At 48.5% G+C, this 19,294-nt stretch overlaps 1 protein-coding gene across 2 annotated transcripts; it reads right to left on the bottom strand.

Annotated features, from left to right (window-relative positions):
- Positions 1-14,617: 14,617 nt before the first annotated feature.
- On the bottom strand, positions 14,618-19,246 carry LMF2 (lipase maturation factor 2). Of its 2 annotated transcripts, XM_084802928.1 has the most exons (14): positions 18,935-19,246; positions 18,081-18,334; positions 17,947-17,975; positions 17,599-17,813; positions 17,345-17,523; positions 16,963-17,104; positions 16,696-16,830; positions 16,493-16,598; positions 16,315-16,411; positions 16,060-16,242; positions 15,815-15,983; positions 15,624-15,735; positions 15,455-15,551; positions 14,618-15,359 (listed from the first exon to the last, which is right to left on the bottom strand). In XM_084802928.1, exons 1-14 carry the CDS (start codon positions 19,026-19,028, stop codon positions 15,057-15,059), a joined length of 2,115 nt encoding a protein of 704 aa, XP_084659054.1. In that variant the 5' UTR covers positions 19,029-19,246; the 3' UTR covers positions 14,618-15,056. The 2 variants fall into 2 exon arrangements, with proteins under 2 accessions (XP_084659054.1, XP_084659055.1); XM_084802929.1 differs by lacking the exon at positions 18,081-18,334 and having other exon boundaries at positions 18,935-19,023.
- Positions 19,247-19,294: the final 48 nt, after the last annotated feature.

Here is a 19,294-nt window from a genome sequence, read left to right as displayed (position 1 = left end):
CGGGGGTGGGGTGGGGTGGGGTGGGGTGTGGCACACGCCTTTAATCCCAGCACTTGGGAGGCAGAGGCAGGCAGATCTCTGTGAGTTCAATGCCAGCCTGGTCTACAAAGTGAGTCCAGGATAGCCAAGGCTACACAGAGAAACCCTGTCTCAAAAAACCAATAAATAAATAAATAAATAAAATACTGAAAGAGATTACAAAGCTGACTCATCACTGGGGCCCAGACATGGTGTGGTAGCAGGGGTGGCCTCAGCACAGGCACACCACTACCATGAACATGCTGCTCATCCTCCTGGCTCCACCTCAGAGTCATCCAACTCACTCTCCCATCAATCCTAGAAACAGTCACTACACTTTCTCTTTTTTAGACTCAGCTTCCTTCAATAGAAAAGGGTTGTGGGGGAGCCAGGTGATGGTGGTACACACCTTTAATCCCAGCATTTTGGGATGCAGAGACAGGTAGATCTATCTCTGAGTCTGAGGCCAGCCTGGTCTACAGAGCTAGTTCCAGGACGGCCAGAGTGACACAGAAGAAACCCTGTCTCAAAAACAGAAAAGAAAAGAAAAGAAAAGAAAAGAAAAGGGGTGACTGGGGAGATGGCTCAACACCAGTTGTTCTCCCAGAGAAGCCGAGTTAAATTCCCAATACCCACATGGCTGCTCACAATTATCTATAACCCCAATTTCAGGGGATCCAATCTCTCAGAAATTCAGGCAAAACACCAATGTACATAAAATAAACAAAAAAAAATTTTTTTTAAGGGCTAGAGAGATGGCTCAACGGTTCGGAGCACTGCCTGTTCTTCTAGAGGACCTGGGTTCAATTCCCAGCACCCGCATGTCAGCTCACAACTGTCTGTAACTCCAGAACCTGACACCCACAGACATGCAATGCACATAAAATAAAAATAAATTATAAAAAAAAAAAAAAGAAAAGGGGGTGGGCTGATTGCATGAGCTACACCCATAAGCATCCATGGGTGGCCTCCAAGGACTCCCCCAGTGCCTTTGGAGTTCCTAAAACTCAGCTCCATCTGGCCTTAGAGTCCCTGGTTTTAGGGGTTTTCTTTCTGCTTCCCTCTGAATACAGCACTTCCCTGCGTCTCTTGTTAACACGTGGGTGACCCTGGGGAATTAACCAGAATCATGGGGGTCTGATTGCTCTCAGGTGCTCAGAATTGAAAAAAAGGAGGCACACAGTACCTGCCTTTGCTGGTGGAAGCCTTCCTCCGTTATGCGTTGGAACACTTCAGCAGAGAAACTCCCTCCCGTGTGTCCCATGTGGAGCTGTGTGCTTAGCAAGGACAGTAAACGTGTTTCTTTGATTTATTAATACCCAATGAGTCTGTTCCTCAGCATCCTTGCAAGGTGGTCTATTTGTGTTTAAGAATATACAGTTTTCTGGGGGCTGGAGAGATGGCTCAGTGGTTAAGAGCACTGTCTGCTCTTCCAGAGGTCCTGAGTTCAATCCCCAGCAACCAGAGGTAGCTCACATCTATGGGATCTGATGCCCTCTTCTGGCATATGTGTGTGTGTGTATGTGTGTGTGTGTGTATACACATACATACATACATACATACATACATACATACATACACACACATATATACACACAGTTTTCAGTATATTGGGTGTGCTTCAGCCCCCTGATGCTCCAAGCTCTGACTGGAGGCAGAGAGAAACTCCCAGGATGGCTCCTGGGTCCTTTTGATATGTTTTCAAGAGTCTCTGGCGAATTAGTTGCTATTTACTTAGACTAGATACCCAAGCTAGGCTTAGTGGCACAGGATTGTAATTCCAGCATTCAAGAGGCTGACACAGAAGGAGCACCACTTCAAGGTTTGCTTGAGTTATAGAGCTACTTTCTATTAGGGGGTGGAGGTTTTGGAGACAGGGCTTCTCTGTGTAGCCTTGGCTGTCCTGGACTCCCTTTGTAGACCAGACTGGCCTGGAACTCACAGAGATCCACCTGCCTCTGCCTAGGATTAGAAGCATGAGCCACCACAATCGGCCTGAACTAGATTTTCTTAAACAAATGAAAATAAATCAGCATTCACAATCAGTGGTGAGCCACGGATGCGGCAGAATGCCCGGTTTTTATGTATGAGGCCTTGGATTCAGTTCCCAGTACCAAGAGACCAGTGGCCGGCCTGCCTGGCTTCCTCCCTTCCTCCTTCCTTCCTTTCCTTCCTTCCCTCTTTTCTTCCTTTTTCTTGTGTTTTTGGGGACTCAACCTAGAGCCTCAGGCATGCTAGGCAAGTGCTCTGCCACTGAGGCAGACCCTTCAGGCATCAGTTTTTATACACTAATAACAAACTGTCTGAAAAATAAAATAGAACAGCAATCTCAGCACTCAGGAATCAGAGACGAGAAGACGGTCATGAATTTCAGGTAACTACAGTGTAAGATTCTGTTTCAAAACAAAACAAAATCATGCCGGGCGGTGGTGACACATGCCTTTAATTCCAGCACTTGGGAGGCAGAGGAACCCTGTCTTGAAAAACAAAAAACAAAACAAACAAACAAACAAACAAAAACTAAAAAACAACCAAACCAAAACAAAATCAAACCAAACCAAACCAACAACAGCAACAACAAAAAAACCATGCACACAACAGAAAACAATTTCATTTACAGTAGCTACAAAAATAGTGGAGAATGAATATATGTATTCATGAATATATATATGTATGTATGTTTGTTTTGAGACAGGGTCTCCCTGTGTTAGACTTGGCTCTCCTGGACTACTTTTGTAGACCAGGCTGGCCTTGAACTCAGTGATCCACCCGCCTCTGCCTCCGGAGTGCTGGGATTAAAGGCATGCTCCACCACCCCTGCCTTGTGGAGAATAAATTTAACCAAGGAGATAAGTGTATTTACACAGAAAAAATATAAAACAATAATGAGATGGATTTCAGAGTGCACAAAAAAAATGGAAAGATATTCCATGTTAACAGATGAAAGAGTTAATATTGTTAAAATGTCCAAAGTAAGGCAGACACAGCAAACCTGTGATCCCAGCATTTGGGAGGTGGACATAGGAGGATCAGAAGTTACATACTGAGCAGGGTGTGGTGGCGCATCCCTTTAGTCCCAGCGTTTGGGAGGCAGGGGCAGGTGGATCTCTGTGAGTTCGAGGCCAGCCAGGTCTACAAAGTGAGTCAAGGACAGCCAGGACTACAAGAGAAACCATATCTGAAAAAAACAAAAAAACAAAACAAAACAAAACCCCAAAACAAAAATTAACAACAACAAAAGAAGTTACATACCATAGCTGAGCCTTTATCGCCTGGGCTCTGAAGGCTGAGGAAGGTGGCTCTCTCTGAAATTGAGGCCAGATTGGTCTACAGAGTGAGTTCCAGGACAGCCAGGGCTACACAGAGAAAAAAAAATGTCTTCAAAAAACAGCAAAAGAAGAAGTTGCATATCCAATTAGAGAGTGACTTGGGTGACTTGTCTGGAGAGGAATATTAATTCGGAACATGTCTGTTCTGGCAAGAGATCACATCCAAAGACCCTCTAGGCTGTGCGATCCAGCTGAAATACAAACATGTCTTTAACCCAGGAGACAGAGGCAAACAGATCTGAGTTCAGGTCAGCCTGGTATAGAGCAAGTATCAGGTAAAGAAAAGCTTAGATCCAGGCGTGGTGGTACATGCCTTTAATTCCAAACAAAGGTAAAGTTAGTTTGTAGAAGGAGGCACCCATGTTTGAAAATGATGTCTAATTGAGTGGCAGAAAAGGTGAGAAAGCAGAGAAGATTTGACAAAATAGGATATGTCCGACCCTCATGAGAAGAGAGGAAAAGGAAGCTACTTAAGAGACAGTTTTACAGAGAGAGGAGGCAGTTTTTAACCAGGACAGTAGTAGAGAGATGGGTTGCAGAGAGAACTCAGGTGAAGATGAAATGAGATACAAGAAGCCAGAAGATTAGAGCAGATTGCTGAGTTAGTTTGAGGCCAAGTAGACCAATCCCAGGCCAAAAGAGAAGCCAGATTATATAAATCAGCTGGGACAAGAGTTTAAGCCAGAACAGCTGAGTAGAACCAGCCAGCCCAGAGCTCAGAAAGAACAAGTAAGGGTGAGCTCATTAAGCAGTAAGTCTCAGAGGCTGAAAACATTCTAGGACTAGGTTAGATGGTACAGAGGCTAGAAGCTTCCAGGACTAGGCCTAGGTCAGCAGAAGGAGGTAGTAAGCCTCCCAGACAATTGAGCCAGGAGAATAAAAGTTACTTTTACACTTGACATCCTGTCTCAACAAACAAACAAACCAGCCGACTGTGGTGGTGCACGCCTTTAATCCCACCACTAGGGAGGCTGAGGCAGGTGGATCTCTACGAGTTCGAGGCCAGCTTGGTCCACAAAGAGAGTCCATGAAAGCCAAAGCTCTGTGTAACAGATAAACCCTGTCTCGAAAAACCAACCAACCAAAATGTGCATGAGAATGTGCACACGTGTGTGTGTGTGTGTGTGTGTGTGTGTGTGTGTGTGTTGAGATGGGTCAGTAGGTAAAGGTTTGCTGTCTGACACCCTGAATTTGAGCTCCCGAACCATACAGTAGAAGGAGAGAACCAAGTCCCAGTGATTGGTCTCTGCCCTCCATATGCTTGCTATGGCATATGCATGTTTGCACTCTAAAGTGAACATGTAGCCGGGTATTAGTGGTGCACGCCTGCCTTTAATCCCAGTGCTCGGGAGGCAGAGGCAGGCGGATCGCTGTGAGTTCGAGGCCAGCCTGGTCTACAGAGTGAGTTCCAGGGCAGCCAAGGATACACAGAGAAACCCTCTCTCTCAGGGAAAAAAAAGTAAACATGTGCAAGTACTCACACGTACATTAAAATATATATTAAAGGGCTGGAGAGGTGGCTCAGAGGTTAAGAGCACCTGCTCTTCCAGAGGCCCTGAGTTCAATTCCTAGCAACCTCATGGTGACTAACAGCCATCTATAATGTGATCTGATACCCTCTTCTGGCCTGCAGGTGTACATGTAGGCAGAGCACTATATAAATAATAAATAAATCTTTTTTAAAATGTAGGTATATATTAAAGCCAGGCATGGTGGAGCACACCTGTAATCCCTGCACTCAGAGGGGCAGAGGCAGGCAGATCTCTGTAAGTTTGAGGCCAGCCTGGTCTACAAAGCTAGTGCAGGACAAACAAGGGAATAAGGAGAAGCCCTGTCTCAAAAAAACCAAAAATTAAAAATATATAAATACGAGTCCAGGACAGCCAAGGCTACAGAGAAACCCTGTCTCAAAAGACCAAAAAAAAAAAAAAATAATAATAAAATATATATATATATATATATATATATATATATATATATATATATATATATATATATATATAAATGTAAATGGCTGGACAGATGGCTCAGAGGTTAAGAGCACTGGCTGCTCTTCCAGAGGATCCTGGTTCAATTCCCAACACCAACATGGCAGCTCACACCTGCCTGTAAGCGCAGTTCTAGGGAATCTGACACCCCACATAGACATATACGCAGGCAAAACACTAATGCACATAAAAATAAACTGAAGAAAAAAATTTGTAAAGGTGATTACAACAAAGATCTTCCCACACAAAGGAAACAATCAAATCAACCCGGGGACGAGATTGTCCACTGAGTGTGAGAAAACACATTTCTAAAAAGGATTAACCGAAAAATATAAAGACCTTACTAAATAGTAAGAAAATAACTCAATAAAATATGGGCAAAGACAGGGCTGGAGAGATAGCTTCGTGCTTCAGAGCATTTGTTGCTCTTACAAGACGACCTGAGGTGGTTTCTAGAACACACATGGCAGCTGATAACCACCTGTAATTCCAGGGGATCTGGTGCCCTCTTCTGATTTTTGAGGGCTCTGGTGCAGGATACTTGATCCCACTGGGAACCCCGAACTGTACAGATTTCTTTCTTATTTGGAGTGCTTCAGCCCTAACGCACACCTTTTTTTTTTTTTTTCAAGACAGGGTTTCTCTGTGTAGCCCTGGCTATCCTCAACTCACTTTGTAGACCAGGCTGGCCTAGAACTCATAGCAATCTGCCTGCCGCTGCCTCCCGAGTGCTGGGATTAAAGGTATGTGCCACCATGCCTGGCTCCTAGCACATACCTTTAAGAGCTTTCTGTACACAGGATTTAATATATAACGCTAGGTCAAGAGGCAGAGCAAGAAAACAGCTGACAGGGATTAAAGAGTAAGAGAGATTTTGAGATGAAGGGTACTTAAGACAGCGGGGAGAAGAAGGAGGTTTTTTTTAGCTTTGAGCTAGCAAGCCTCTGGCCCTGGGGTTTTGGCCTTTTCCTCTTGGGCTGTCAGCTGCACTAGTGAGATTTTTGGGCTTTTTCCTCTAAGATGTGATCTGAGTAGGAAGGTCAGCTGGGTGCTTTCTTGGCCTCTCTGAGCTAGCAGGTTTTCACTCCAGCATCTGGCTCCTGGATCTTTGTTGTTGTTTGGTTGGTTTTTGGTTTTTCAAGATGGGGTTTCTCTGTATAACAGCTCTAGCTGTCCTGGAACTCACTTTGTAGACCAGGCTGGCCTTGAACTCACAGAGATCTGTCTGCCTCTACCTCTCATGTGCTGGGATCAAAGGCATGCACCGCCAATTTGTTTTTTTGTTTTCTTTTGTTTTGTTTAGAGACAGGGTTTCTCTGTATAGCCTTGGCTGTCCTGGACTCACTTTGTAGGCCAGACTGGCCTCGAACCCACAACAATCCATTTGCCTTTGCCTCCTGAGTGCTGGGATTAAAGACCTGTGCCACCATGACCAGCGGCTCCTGATTTTTTTTTAAATTAATTTATTTTTATTTTATGTGCATTGGTATTTTTGCCTGCATGTATATCTGTGTGAGGGTATCAGATCTTGGAGTTACAGATAGTTGTGAGCTGCCTTATGGGTGCTGGGAATTGAACCCCAGGTCCTTTGGAAGAGCAGTCAGTGCTCTTAACCACTGAGCCATCTCTTCAGCCCCTCCTGATTCTTTCTTTATTGGTAAAATCGAACAATTGGGATTTTCATTTTATAAAACAACAGCACTCCTGCAGGTATGAGGTACACATATACATTTTTCTTTTATTTTTCTCTCGTATATTACATCCCTGCCTCAGTTTCCCTTCCTACTTTTCCCACCTCCTGTCTTCTCCAGATCCACTCCTCCTCTCTTTCCCTTTAGAAAAGAGAAGGCCTACCAGGGATATTAATCAATCCAACATGGCATAAAAAGTTACAATAAGACTAGGCACAAACTCTCACAAGAAGGCTGGACAAGGCAATCCAATAGTAGGAAAAGGATCCCAAGGGCGGTCAGAGTCAGCGACACCCCCTAGCCTCACTGTTAGAAGTCCCACAAAACCACAGCTACACAACCATACCTCTCTGCAGAGGTCCTAGCTCAGACCCATGCAGGCTCCCTGATTGTTGCTTCAGTCCCTGTGAGCTCCTATGAGAGCCCTGCTTAGTTGATTCTGTGGGCCATGTTCTTGTGGTGTCCTTGACCCCTCTGGCTCCTGTAATCCTTCCTCCCTCTGTCTGTGAGGTGCCCTGAGATCTTCCTACTGTTTGGCTGTGGGTCTTTGCATCTGCTCCCATCAGACGCTGGATGCTGCCTCTCTGATGATGACTCGGCTAAGCATCAATTTATGATAGCATAATAGCATCAGGAGATCTTTTCATTGACTTTTTCCCCCTTGCCAGTTGTGTTTGGTCTCTCCTAGGTCTCTGGGCTATCCAGCCGCTGGTTCCCAGCCATCCAGACAGTGTTAGATGTGGGCTCCCTCTCATAGAGTGGGCCTTAAATTGGACCAGTTATTGGTTGGCCACTCTTACAAGTTCTTTGTCCCCATTACGGCAGCACATCTTGCAGGTAGGATAAATTATAGTTCGAAAGTTTTGCATTTGGGTTGGTGTCCCAATACCAACACTGGAAGCCTTGCCTGGTTACAGAAGGTGGCTGGTTCAGGCTCTGTATCCCCCCCCCTTACTTGGAGTCTTCTCTAGAGTCATCCTTGTAGATTCCAAGAGTTTCCACTCCAGTTCTAGGGGATCTGATGCTCTCTTCTGATGTATGCAGGCATGTGTTACACATACAAAATTAAGAGAGAGAGAGAGAGAGAGAGAGAGAGAGAGAGAGAGGGAGAGCGCTGTGGTGTAGCTCAGTGGTAGTGTTTCCCTGGCATACACCATGCTTTGTGGTCTCAGTTTTATCCCAACAGTAATGAGCGGGGGGGGGGGGGGGAAGGAAAGGTTTAAAGCAGAAATTTCTCTAGAGACATCCAGATCTGAGGTTGGTAGCATACACTTGTGGTCCTAATTACACAGGATGCTGGCTGAGCAAGATCACCACAGCTTGGGTGAAATAGTAAGACCGTCATTATCTCTCTCTCAAAAGACATAAAAATGGCCAACAGGTGTATGAAAAAAATGCTCAGTATCACTAAGAATCAGAAGAATGTAAACAAAAACTACAGTGAGGCACACTGGCGATGGCAGTTTAATGGTAGAGTGCTTGCCTCACATGCAGGAGGCCCTGGGTTGCCTGCCTCTCCAGCACCACAGCATAGCAAGAGAAGATGCACTGGGATTTCACCTCAGGCTTGTTAGAATTATATATAGAAAAAGATGGTGCATGGGCTGGAGAGGAGCTTTACGGTTAAGAGAACTGGCTGTTCTTCCAGAGGACTGGATTCGATTCCCAGCACCCAATGGCAGTTCACAACTGTCTATAACTCCAGTCCTAGGGGATCTCTCTCTTCTGGTCTCCTCAGGCAGCAGGCAGGCCACAGACATACATGAGGACAAATCATGCATACACACAAACCAAATAAAACGATTTTACCCCAACACCCAATCAAAATGGAGAGCTATTTAGCTCAGTCAGTAGAGCAAGACTCTTAATCTTAGGGTTGTGGGTTCAAACCCCACATTGGGTGCCACTTGTAGGCTCTGTTTCTTAATAATTAAACTTTATTATACAACCCAACTAGCTTACACAAGAGGGAAAAAAGGTTAAAGGGAAAAAAAAGAGTGAACCTTCCGGTATCTGTTCCATGGGACAGGTCCCTAGGTGTCTCTGGCCTGCGTGCTGGTCCAGCCTGTTCGCTGATGCACGTACGCTCAAGCCTGGTCTGAACTGCTGCTGCTCTCTCCTCTCTGCCTGCCTGTGTCACGGGTGAAGGGTGGTCTCCTTCTCCCATTGAGGGTCGATTAGAAAAGCAATAGTCCAGGTGGAGTCCCCAGGTCTGCTTACTGAATTCCAGGCCCAGGATGGCTCCACTCAGTCTATCTCAAGGTATTCATGGTGTGTCCAAGGGTAAAGCCTGCCAAGACTGCTTTCACCTGTGACAAAGCTTACAGTCCTTCCCACAAGCTGTGGAGCTCCGTCCCAACGGATACGCCTACAACCACAATACATAAGGCTCAGGGGTCGCTGAGGAGAGGAAGTAGAATGAGTGTAAAGGCCAGAGCAGCAGCCAGGGTGGAGGTGCACGACTTTAATCCCAGCACTTGGGAGGCAGAGGATTGCTGTGAGTTTGAGGGCAGGCTGGTCTACAAAGCGAGTCTAGGATAGCCAGGGCTACATAGTGAACCCTGTCTAAAGAAAGGAGAGAAGAGGAGAAAAAGAAACAGCCAGAGGAGCAGGGACTGTAGAAGATTGTCTCCTAAAAATGTCAGAAGTTAAGCCCATGAAGTCTCACCAACATGGCCGCCTAACCATGGCCTGGAGAAGGATGACACCAATGGACATGGACACGCTGATGTACACAGGGCAGAAAAGGTGAGGAATCAGAGCATATTTGACATAGTAGGACATGCCCAACTCTCACGGGAGGAAAGGGAAGCTACTCAGGGTGCAACACAAAGAGATAGGGGAGGGGGCGGGAAGAGAGAGGAGGCAGGGTTTTTGTTTTGTTTTGCTGTTTTTCGAGACAGGGTTTCTCTGTGTAGCCTTGGCTGTCCTGGACTCACTTTGTAGACCAGGCTGGCCTTGAACTCACAGTGATCTGCCTGCCTCTGCCTCCCATGTGCTGAGATTAAAGGTGTGCGCCACCCAGCTAAAATAAAAAAATTTTTTTGAGACAGAGTTTCTCTGTGTTATCTTAGCTGTCCTAGACTCGCTTTGTAGACCAGGCTAGCCTTAAACTCACAGCAATCCACCTGTCTCTGCCTCCGGAGTGCTGGGATTAGAGGTGTGCACCACCATGCCCGACTTTTTTTTTTTTTTTTTAAAGATTTATTTATGTATACAGCATTCTGTCTGTATGTGTGCCTGCAGGCCAGAAGAAGGCACCAGCCTGGTCTACAAAGAGAGTCCAGGACAGCCAGGACTGTTACACAGAGAAATCCTGTCTCGAAAGACAAACAAAAAAGAATAATGCACCAGTGAGGATGTGGAGGAAAGTGACTATTTTCACACTTTTATTTTATTTTGTCTTTTGGAGACAAGGGTTTCTCTGTGTAATAGCACTTGCTGTCCTCTGCTCTGTAGACCAGGCTGGTCTGGAAGTCAGAGATGCACTGGTCTCTGCCTCCCAAGTGCTGGATTAAAGGCATATGCCACTACTGACTGCCCACTTTATTTTCATACTATTACTGGAAATATAAATTAGTGGAGCCATTATGGAAAACAGTTGATTTTATGTAACCATACACAATCATATATATAATGGAAGTAGCAGTCTGTTTCTACCTTGTGTGTGGATTTACTACTTTCCAATATGTGGATTGTTAACACCCACACCCATGGTGTAGCTTATCTAGTGGCAGGACAGGCCTGATGGGGGAGGGGAGGCAGAGAAAATAGAGGGCAGGGAGGAACCGATGGTGGACAATCTGCTTAACATACAATATACAAGAGAAAAGGTAATTTAAAAAAAATTTAAGGGGGCTAGAGAGATGGCTCAGAGGTTAAGAGCACTAACTGCTCTTCCAGAGGTCCTGAGTTCAATTCCCAGCAACCATATGGTGGCTCACAACCATCTATAATGAGATCTGATGCCCTCTTCTGGTATGCAGGTGTACATGCAGGCAGAACACTGTATACATAATAAATAAATCTTAGAAAAAAAAAACCAACCTAAAAAAGTTTTAAACAGTTTCCTCAAAGAAACTGAAAGTATAATTATGTTTCATGCCTATAATCACAGCAATCAAGAGACCGAAGCTGGTAAAAAAAATTTCTTTCTCTAAGAGAATTGCTCCCTTTCTTTGTTCTTCAGAGACAGAATCTGATACTATACCTTAGGCTAGCCTCAGATACAACCCCCAACCAAAGTTTGCAAAGGGAGCTGCACAGCTCTCTTCCAGATAGGTTTTTGTCTGGTTTGGTTTTGCTTTTTTTATTATTTTTTTTTTTTTGGTTTTTTGAGACAGGGGTTCTCTGTGTAGCCTTGGCTGTCCTGGACTCACTTTGTAGACCAGGCTGGCCTTGAGCTCACAGTGATCTGTCCCCAGTGCTGGAATTAAAGGCATGCGCCACCACGCCCGGCTGGTTTTGGGTTTTTTTTTGGGGGGGGTGGTTTCGAGACAGGGTTTCTCTGTGTAGCCTTGGCTGTCCTGGACTCGCTTTGTAGACCAGGCTGGCCTCAAACTCAGTGATCCGCCTGCCTCTGCCTCCCGAGTGCTGGGATTAAAGGCATGCGCCACCATGCCCAGCTCTGGTTTTGCGTTTAAATCAAGAGTTTACGTGTAGTTTAGGCTAGCCTGGAACTGTCTGTCTAGACGTGTGATTCTCCTGTCTGTCTTAGTTTTCTGAATGCTTGCCGCCATGCCTGTTTCTTAAAGGAGAGCGACAGAGAGAAAGAGAATGAGGGAGAGGTGGATGCACGTGTGCTTCCATGCAGACGGGAACTCCTGTGTGTGGATCCACATGCGCATGCGTATGGATGCCCAGGCTGAACCAGAACTTGCCATTTTGGCTATTTTGGCTAGCCAGCTTACTCCAGAGAGCCCTTGTCTCTGTGTTTAGGACTAAAAGTTGGCTTCACGGTCATCCATGTTTTCCCATGAATTCTGAGGGTTCAAGTCTCTACAGGAATAGTTTTATCCCTCCACTCTCTCCCAAGCCCAGAAGAGATAACCTTTTCCCCCCCATCCCTCTCAGAGACAGGGTTTCTTGGTGTAGCCCTGCCTGCCTCTGCCTAGGGTATGCACGACCACCTCCAGGCTTTTCTTTTCTTTTTCAGATAATTATTAATAGGAGTGAGTGCTGAGATGGCACACCTGGTGAAAGTGTTTGCCACCAAGCAGGAAGACCTGAGTTTAATTGTTGGAACTAATGTGATGGGAGAACCAGCTCCCATTAGCTGTCTCCGTCCTCCACAAGCATGTACTACCTAGTATAAATAAATGTAATACATTTTAAGTCCTAAACACACATACACAAAATATATGTGTGTTAATTAACTGACTCATATGTTGAACACATTTCAAATTATCATATATTGTATCATAAATATATACATTGTTTGCCAATTTAAGAGATGGGGACTGCACAGGGTCAATTTCTAGGTGTCTAGAATTTAAAAGAAGAAACAACAACAACAACAACAACACAAGTTTCTAGGGACTAAGGAGGATTCATGTTTAAGGGATATAGGGCTTCTGCTTGGGGTATTGGGAAAGTTCTAGAAACAATGGCAAGAGATTATAGTTACAAAATATTTTGAGTGCTACAAAAATATATGTTGGCTCTGTTTCTTAACAATTAAACTTTATTATACAACCCAACTAGCTTACACGAGAAGGAAAAAAGGTTAAAGGGACAAAAGAGTGAACCTTCCAGTATCCGTTCCACGGGACGGGTCCTTAGATGTCTCTCTGGCTCGCCTGCAGGTCTGGCCTGTTCGCTGCTCCACATGTGCTCCAGCCCGGGCTTAACCTGTTGTTCTCTCCTCCCCACCTGCCTGAGTCACATGGTAAGGGCCGTTGTCTCCCGTTGAGGGTCAATTAGAAAAACAATAGCCCAGTTGGGGTTCCCAGGTCTGCTTCCTGAATTCCAGGCCCAGGATGGCTCCACTCAGTCGGTCACAAGGTATTCATGGGGTACCCCAAGGGTAAAGCCCGCCAAGACTGCTTCCACCTGTGACAAAGCTTAATCTTTCTCACAAATATAGACTTAGATACACTGGTGGCTCAGCAGTTAGTGTGTGCTGCACTTTCAGAGGATCCAAGTTCAGGCTCCACCTCCATATCTGGTGGTTCAACTGTTTGTAACCCCAGGGGGATCTGCTGTCTCTGCCACCTGTGCTCACATGTACATACCCAAACAAACATGTAATTAAAGGCTATTAAAGTCAATCTTTAAAATATAGTTAAGGGGTCAGGGAGATGGCTCAGTCAGTAAATTGCTTACCATATAAGCGGATCTTCACAACACATAAAAAAAACAAAAAACAAACTGGGCATGGCTAGGCATGGTGGTGCTCCCCTTTAATCCCAACACTTGGGAGGCAGAGGCAGGAGGATTTTTGAGTTTGAGGCCAGAGGGTATTTAGGGGAGCCAGAGTTACTCAGAGAAATCCTGTCTCAAAGTAAAACAAAAACAAAAACCACTAAACAAAACAACAAATACATATCAACAATGGCAGTTTTCGGGATAAACAGACAGGAAGGTCCTTGGAATTTGCAGTTGTGTTGCAAGATGCCAGGGAGGAGGGCTCTGACCTCCTGACCCTGAGAAATGGACTCCAGCTCCACTCTGTCCTCTTCCCAGGACAGGGCGAGAGGGGACCACAGGCACCTTCTTTTTCCATCCCAGGTCTAGCACCTCTGCTAACACAAACATCTCTGCTCTTCCTCCTTTATCCTTTTTACACTCTGACCTTTCTGAAGACCAGAAGTAAAGCAGGAGGTGGAGAGAGGCTGTGTTCTAGAAGTTCCCTGGTCTTTGGGTGGTTCTATTTCTGGGGGGTTCGGGGGAAAGTTTCAAGACAGAGTTTCTCTGTGTAGCCTTGGCTATCCTGGATTTCCTTTGTAGACCAGGCTGGCCTCGAACTTACAGCGATCTGCCTGCCTCTGCCTCCTGAGTGCTGGGGTTAAAGACATGTGCCACATGCCATGCCCAGCTTAGGTGGCTCTAGTTTCATCTTTTTCCATTGGCCTCACAGCTCTCATCTTGCAGGTTGGCCAGGATATGCCACACTGAGGCATTTTTTTGTTTGTTTTATTTTGTTTTTTTGAGACAGGGTTTCTCTGTGTAGCCTTGGCTGTCCTGGACTCGCTTTGTAGACCAGGCTGGCCTCGAACTCACAGTGATCCGCCTGCCTCTGCCTCCCGAGTGCTGGGATTAAAGGCATGCGCCACCATGCCTGGCTCCTGGTATTTTTTTTTTTTTTTTTTTTAGGCTTTAAAAAAAAAATTTTTTTTTTTTTTGAGACAGGGTTTCTCTGTGTATCCTTGGCTATCCTGGACTCACTTTGTAGACCAGACTGGCCTTGAACTCACAGCACTCTGCCTGCCTCTGCTGGGATTAAAGGCATGTGCCACCACTGCCAGGCTGCCTTTTTGTTTATTTTATGGAGAACATCGAGTGACAGGAAGGAGCCCATTTAATAACCAGTCTAGGCTGTACCACTGTCCTCAGGTCTCCTCAGAAGGAAGAAACCACCAGTAAACGGGTATGTAGAAATGGTGCCTTTATTGGTGCCGTCTCAGGGGCAGGCCCGCCCTGTCTCATGGACCCCACCACCCCTGGCTCCTATCCTCAGGAGGTCTAGCTCACCCTTTCCACAGCGGGATGGGTAGGAGCTCCAGACTCAGGCCTTTGCACCTATGGGTACATTGATTACAATGTCCCAGGAAAGGTCCTGAGCTGCCCTCATGCCCACTTCTGGGTTGGCTGCCAAGACAGTAGAAGGTGACTAGTGAAGGGTGTGGTTGGCGTCGAGGGACAAGTAGGGCTCTTGGTAACACCAAGTTATCCTCAGGGGTAGCGCTCCAGTCTGCATCTGCCCTGGCAGGACTGGCTAAGGCACAGTGGCTGGGCTCTGTCATGGTATGTGCTGGAACCCCGGGGATCTGACTTCGTCAGCACATGATGGACGCTGACAGCACATGAAGCTATTTTTTCCGCCGGGGGGCCAAGGAGTCACTGCTGTTGCTGTTGGGGGCCAGGCCAGCCCGCTCAGAGGTAGCTCTGGAATCCTTCTTGGGAGTTTGCTTACGTCTTTCCTCTCTAGCCGGTTTTGAGGACTGGAGTGGGCGGGGAGCCAGTAGGGTCCGCACAACTCGGACAGTCACCGCTGCCCCCAAGAGCCCCCATAGCAGGATAGAAGGCTCCAGAGGAGACAGCTGCGTCCGCACCCAGTTCAGCGTCTGAGCTAGGGTACTGCTGGGGCTGCGGGTCCGGGGTGGACTCTTATCCTATGGAGACAAAACCGAGAAAAGCCCTTGAGGTTCACACCTGCAATGGGTAAGCACCCTGCTACCTCTCACCAGTCCAGCTGACTCCTTCATACCTGAAGCCCAAATTGCTGGAGCAGCGTCTCCAGCGTTGGGTCCCCCAGGGATACAGGTGGGAAGAATTCTTCTACCCACTGGCGGTGCCACCACTGGCTGTAACAGAATGACAGTCACCATGTGGCTATAACCCAGGCCCTGGTACCCCATCCACCACTGCAGGCTTACTTTTGCTCCCCGGGCTGTGAGAACCAGTACTTATAGCGCTGGGCCCGCAGGTAGGTGGGTGGCCGCTCATGAAAGGGATACCTGGCAACCTGGTTCTGGACCAGCCGGATCACTGCGGCAGGGGAAGAGAGCTTACTGTGAATCTGAACTTGTCCTTCCCTTCCCAGCCCCTTTCCCAGACTATCGCTCACCTGGCTCCTTGCCCTGCAGGAGACGGAGCACCAGGCTGGTGAACCAGGGGCTGTGTGTATGTGGGCCAAGGGCTGCAAACCACATCTGCCAATCAAGGCGCGGCTGGTGGGGTATCAGGAAAGGGGGTGGTTGACTCACATTCCCGGGTTTGTACATGAATTCAATCTCCTGACAGATGGACATAACGTTAGCTGGGAAGGCTGGACTGGGTCCCTTCACCCCCGCATCTTTTGAGAGGGCTCACTGTCCAATGGTGTCCGTCATAGCTGCCCTCCAGCACCACTTCAGGCCGCCCACCCAGACCAGTCATCCGACGGAAAAGGCCGTAGGAGTTGGCCAGCTGTAGATGCTCCACGGAACTGAACAGGCGATGAGCCCCAGTCCAGAGACGCCCGTGGGTCTCAGGCTCCATGTAGGAGTAAGGTACCTGCAGGCAAGCAGGCCACAGCTCAGTCCTGCCCCATCTTACCCCAAACCCATTCTCCACAGGGTTACCTACTAGGCTGATCAAGAACAAGGCCACTGTGGCGGTGCCCAGGAAGGAGAGCTGGATACTGGCAAAGAATTTCCGCAGCCATCCTTGTACATGAATCCACCTGGGGACACGGGGCCCGTGTATGGTCAGGCCTTATCTGAACACAGCCTCCTCTCCACTGCCCTCAGGTATATATACACACCTCCAGAGGGCGATAAGCAACTCCCAGGCCAGGGAGGCTGCCCCCAGCCACACAGTAGGCAGGGTTACCATCTTCAGCCACTGGGAGAACTGGTGGAAGGTGAAGGCTGCCAAATAAGGGGTGGGGGGATTGTGATTAGGGGCTCACCCAGCCCTTTTCCTCAGACCTCCCCCCTGCCCCCCCCCCACCAAGTTGGCACTCACTGGTTTTAGAGACGATGATATCCTGCTGCCAATCAACCTCCAGGCCAAAGTAGTGCACGGTGCCATAGGCCAGCAGCCCATAGACAGTCAGCTCCAGCAGCAGGGACAACATGGTCAGCAGGGTCTTGGGCCAGGCTATGGGTAAGGACAGTCACAAGTTGGCTGAGGATCTACAGCCAAGGGGCTGGAGTGGAGGTGGAAAAGGGGTTCTTGGGAAATACCGGGCAGATGACATCAGTCTGGTTGTCATGACAGGATGACACTCACAGGTGTGCATCTTCTTGTGGTATCTGTGGCCAGGCTCTGCAGACAGGTGCCGGTCATCCAGGAGGGCAGTGGTGAGCACCAAGGTTAGCAGGTTGAAGAAATTGTAGTTGCCAGTAATGATAATCAGGACTTGCAGTAGTACCTGCACGGGAGGCCTGCAATCAGATCTATAGAGGGCTCTTCTTCCCGGGCCCTACTAGCCTGGAGACTGACATCTTCACAAAGACAACAGCCTTACCTGACGGTACACACCTGAACCGAATAGCACTACATCTCTGCCTGCAGTGCTTTCCCTACAGCACCCATCTACCTAACCACTCCCAGGCCTGCTCTGGCCCCAACAAGACTCACTGGCCAGCGGTGATGTCCATACACTACCCACCTGAGCATAGAAGGCAGCCAATCGTAGGCGGCGAATGGGGGCAAAGAAGAGAGGGGGCACTGCAATCTCGATGAGGAAGGTGGCCACCATGCTGAGCTTGTGCAGCCAGACCGGCAGGTGGTGGGCAAACCAGGCAGCTGGCGTGGGCAGGCACTGTGTCTCATAGTGGTAGGTGAGGGCTGCAGGGAATGGGATGGAGGTCAGGGCTGCTTAAGAGCTTCCACAACACCCCAGCTCCAGGCCCAGGCCCTCACCAGTGAGTCCCCACCACGCAGGACAGCGGCTGGTCAGCTTCACCACACCGGAGGCGAACATGAGTCGGAACAGCAGCCAGCGCACGAGCCAGAATGGGAGGTCCTCATGGGGTGAGGCGCCTGCTAATCCACCTTGGGGGACCTTGTGCTTGGATGGCTGCCTCAGTGGGGCTACCAGTATAGCCAGGAAGCCCGTCTCCAGCAGCAGGGAGTCCCTACAAGGAGAGGAAATATGATAAAAGGTTTTTCCCTATTAAGGCTGCTGCTTCCCTCCCAGGCTCCTCCCAGGCGAGGCAAACATCCCTGCCCAGCCTCAGGCAGCAGCACTTGGCCCAGGAAGTCACTCACCACTGGAAATAAAGGAACACTTGGCCCACCTGTAGGGAGAGGAGCTGTTAAGAGAGCCATTGTGTTTCTGCTGCACGAGGTGAGGCAGAGCGGGTGGATTAGACACAGGCTCAAATTCTAAGGGTCTCACTTGCCTGGCACACTGATAGGTAGGCAGCCCAGAGCAGCAGGTAGATGAAGGGATGTCGCAGAGAGTTCAGGAGCAGGGCACCCAGGGCTAGCACGGAGCCCAACAGAGTCAGTAGATCCAGACCCTGGGCAGTATCCAGCCCCAGTTTTGGTGCCTCCCACAGCAGCGTTGGTTTTTCCCACAGCTGCTGCCACCGACCCTTGCCTTGGGGCCGCAGTGTTCTTCGAGCAGGAAGGATGCCCTCTGGGCCATAGAGGCCTGTGGGAGGGCATGGCAGGGCCAGGTCTTAAGATACTGCCTTCCTAAACTAAATCCATCCGAACTTAGGTCCTGAAGGTGCCCACCAACCAATCAGCTCCAGGAAGGCAGACGCCCTATTGTTAGGGTCTCCAAAGGCTACCCCCCCCCCCGCACCCCTGCATCCCAGGTTGTGCCTGCAGATGTTCCCACCCCAGGTAGGGCCTGCTCTACCAGATGCTCTCTCAAGGTTAGGAAGTGTTGACCCCAATCTCATGTTCAGAAGACCTGACTCTGGGTCTGCAGCTTCCCCCAGGCAGAGCCCAGCCCTCTCCTACCTGCCCCACAGAGTCCAGGTTGAAATCTGCCACCCACACTCCCCTCCGGGTTCTACCCTGATCCTAGATGAGAATCCTAATAGTTACGGAAACCGACCCTTGCGCACCTTTCTCTCGCCCCCCAACTCCCAACTCTTCTTGCCTGCAATACACAAACTATCGCCCCCTAGCCCCGCGTACAGAGGGGCCTGGACCTCACAAGGGCCGCAGAGAGCTCATATGCAGCAAGGCGAAGGAAGGGATGATATACCACGTGTGAGTGTTCCACCCTCGGCACCCTCACCTGGGATCTGGGTGTAGAGGGACGCAAAAGCGAACAAGTAGACTGCGGCCACACCCTGCAGGAAAAGCTGCCGTGGGACCCGGGAGCTCGCCATGTCCGCTACGCGGTCCTCAGAAGCAGTGCCACCGCTACAGCCCCGCCTCTGGCCCACGCCCAAGTCGGAATCCGTCCGGTTTGGCCACGGAGCTCCACCCAGTGCCAAGCAAATCCCGGTTTACCCGCCCAGAAACTTAATCTTTTCGAATGCTCCTGGGCACGCCCCAAACGCGCAGCCACGCCCCCGCTAGGGCCGCCTCTTTTCCTCTTGTGTTTCCATTTACCTCTTCGAAGTTGGGCCCGCGTTACGTCATAGGTGTGCGC

Source organism: Acomys minous (assembly GCF_964271855.1).
Source record: "Acomys minous genome assembly, chromosome: 12".
NCBI lineage: Eukaryota > Metazoa > Chordata > Mammalia > Rodentia > Muridae > Acomys > Acomys minous.
Note: the sequence above shows the minus strand (reverse complement) of the source record. Positions and strands in the feature narration are given on the sequence as shown.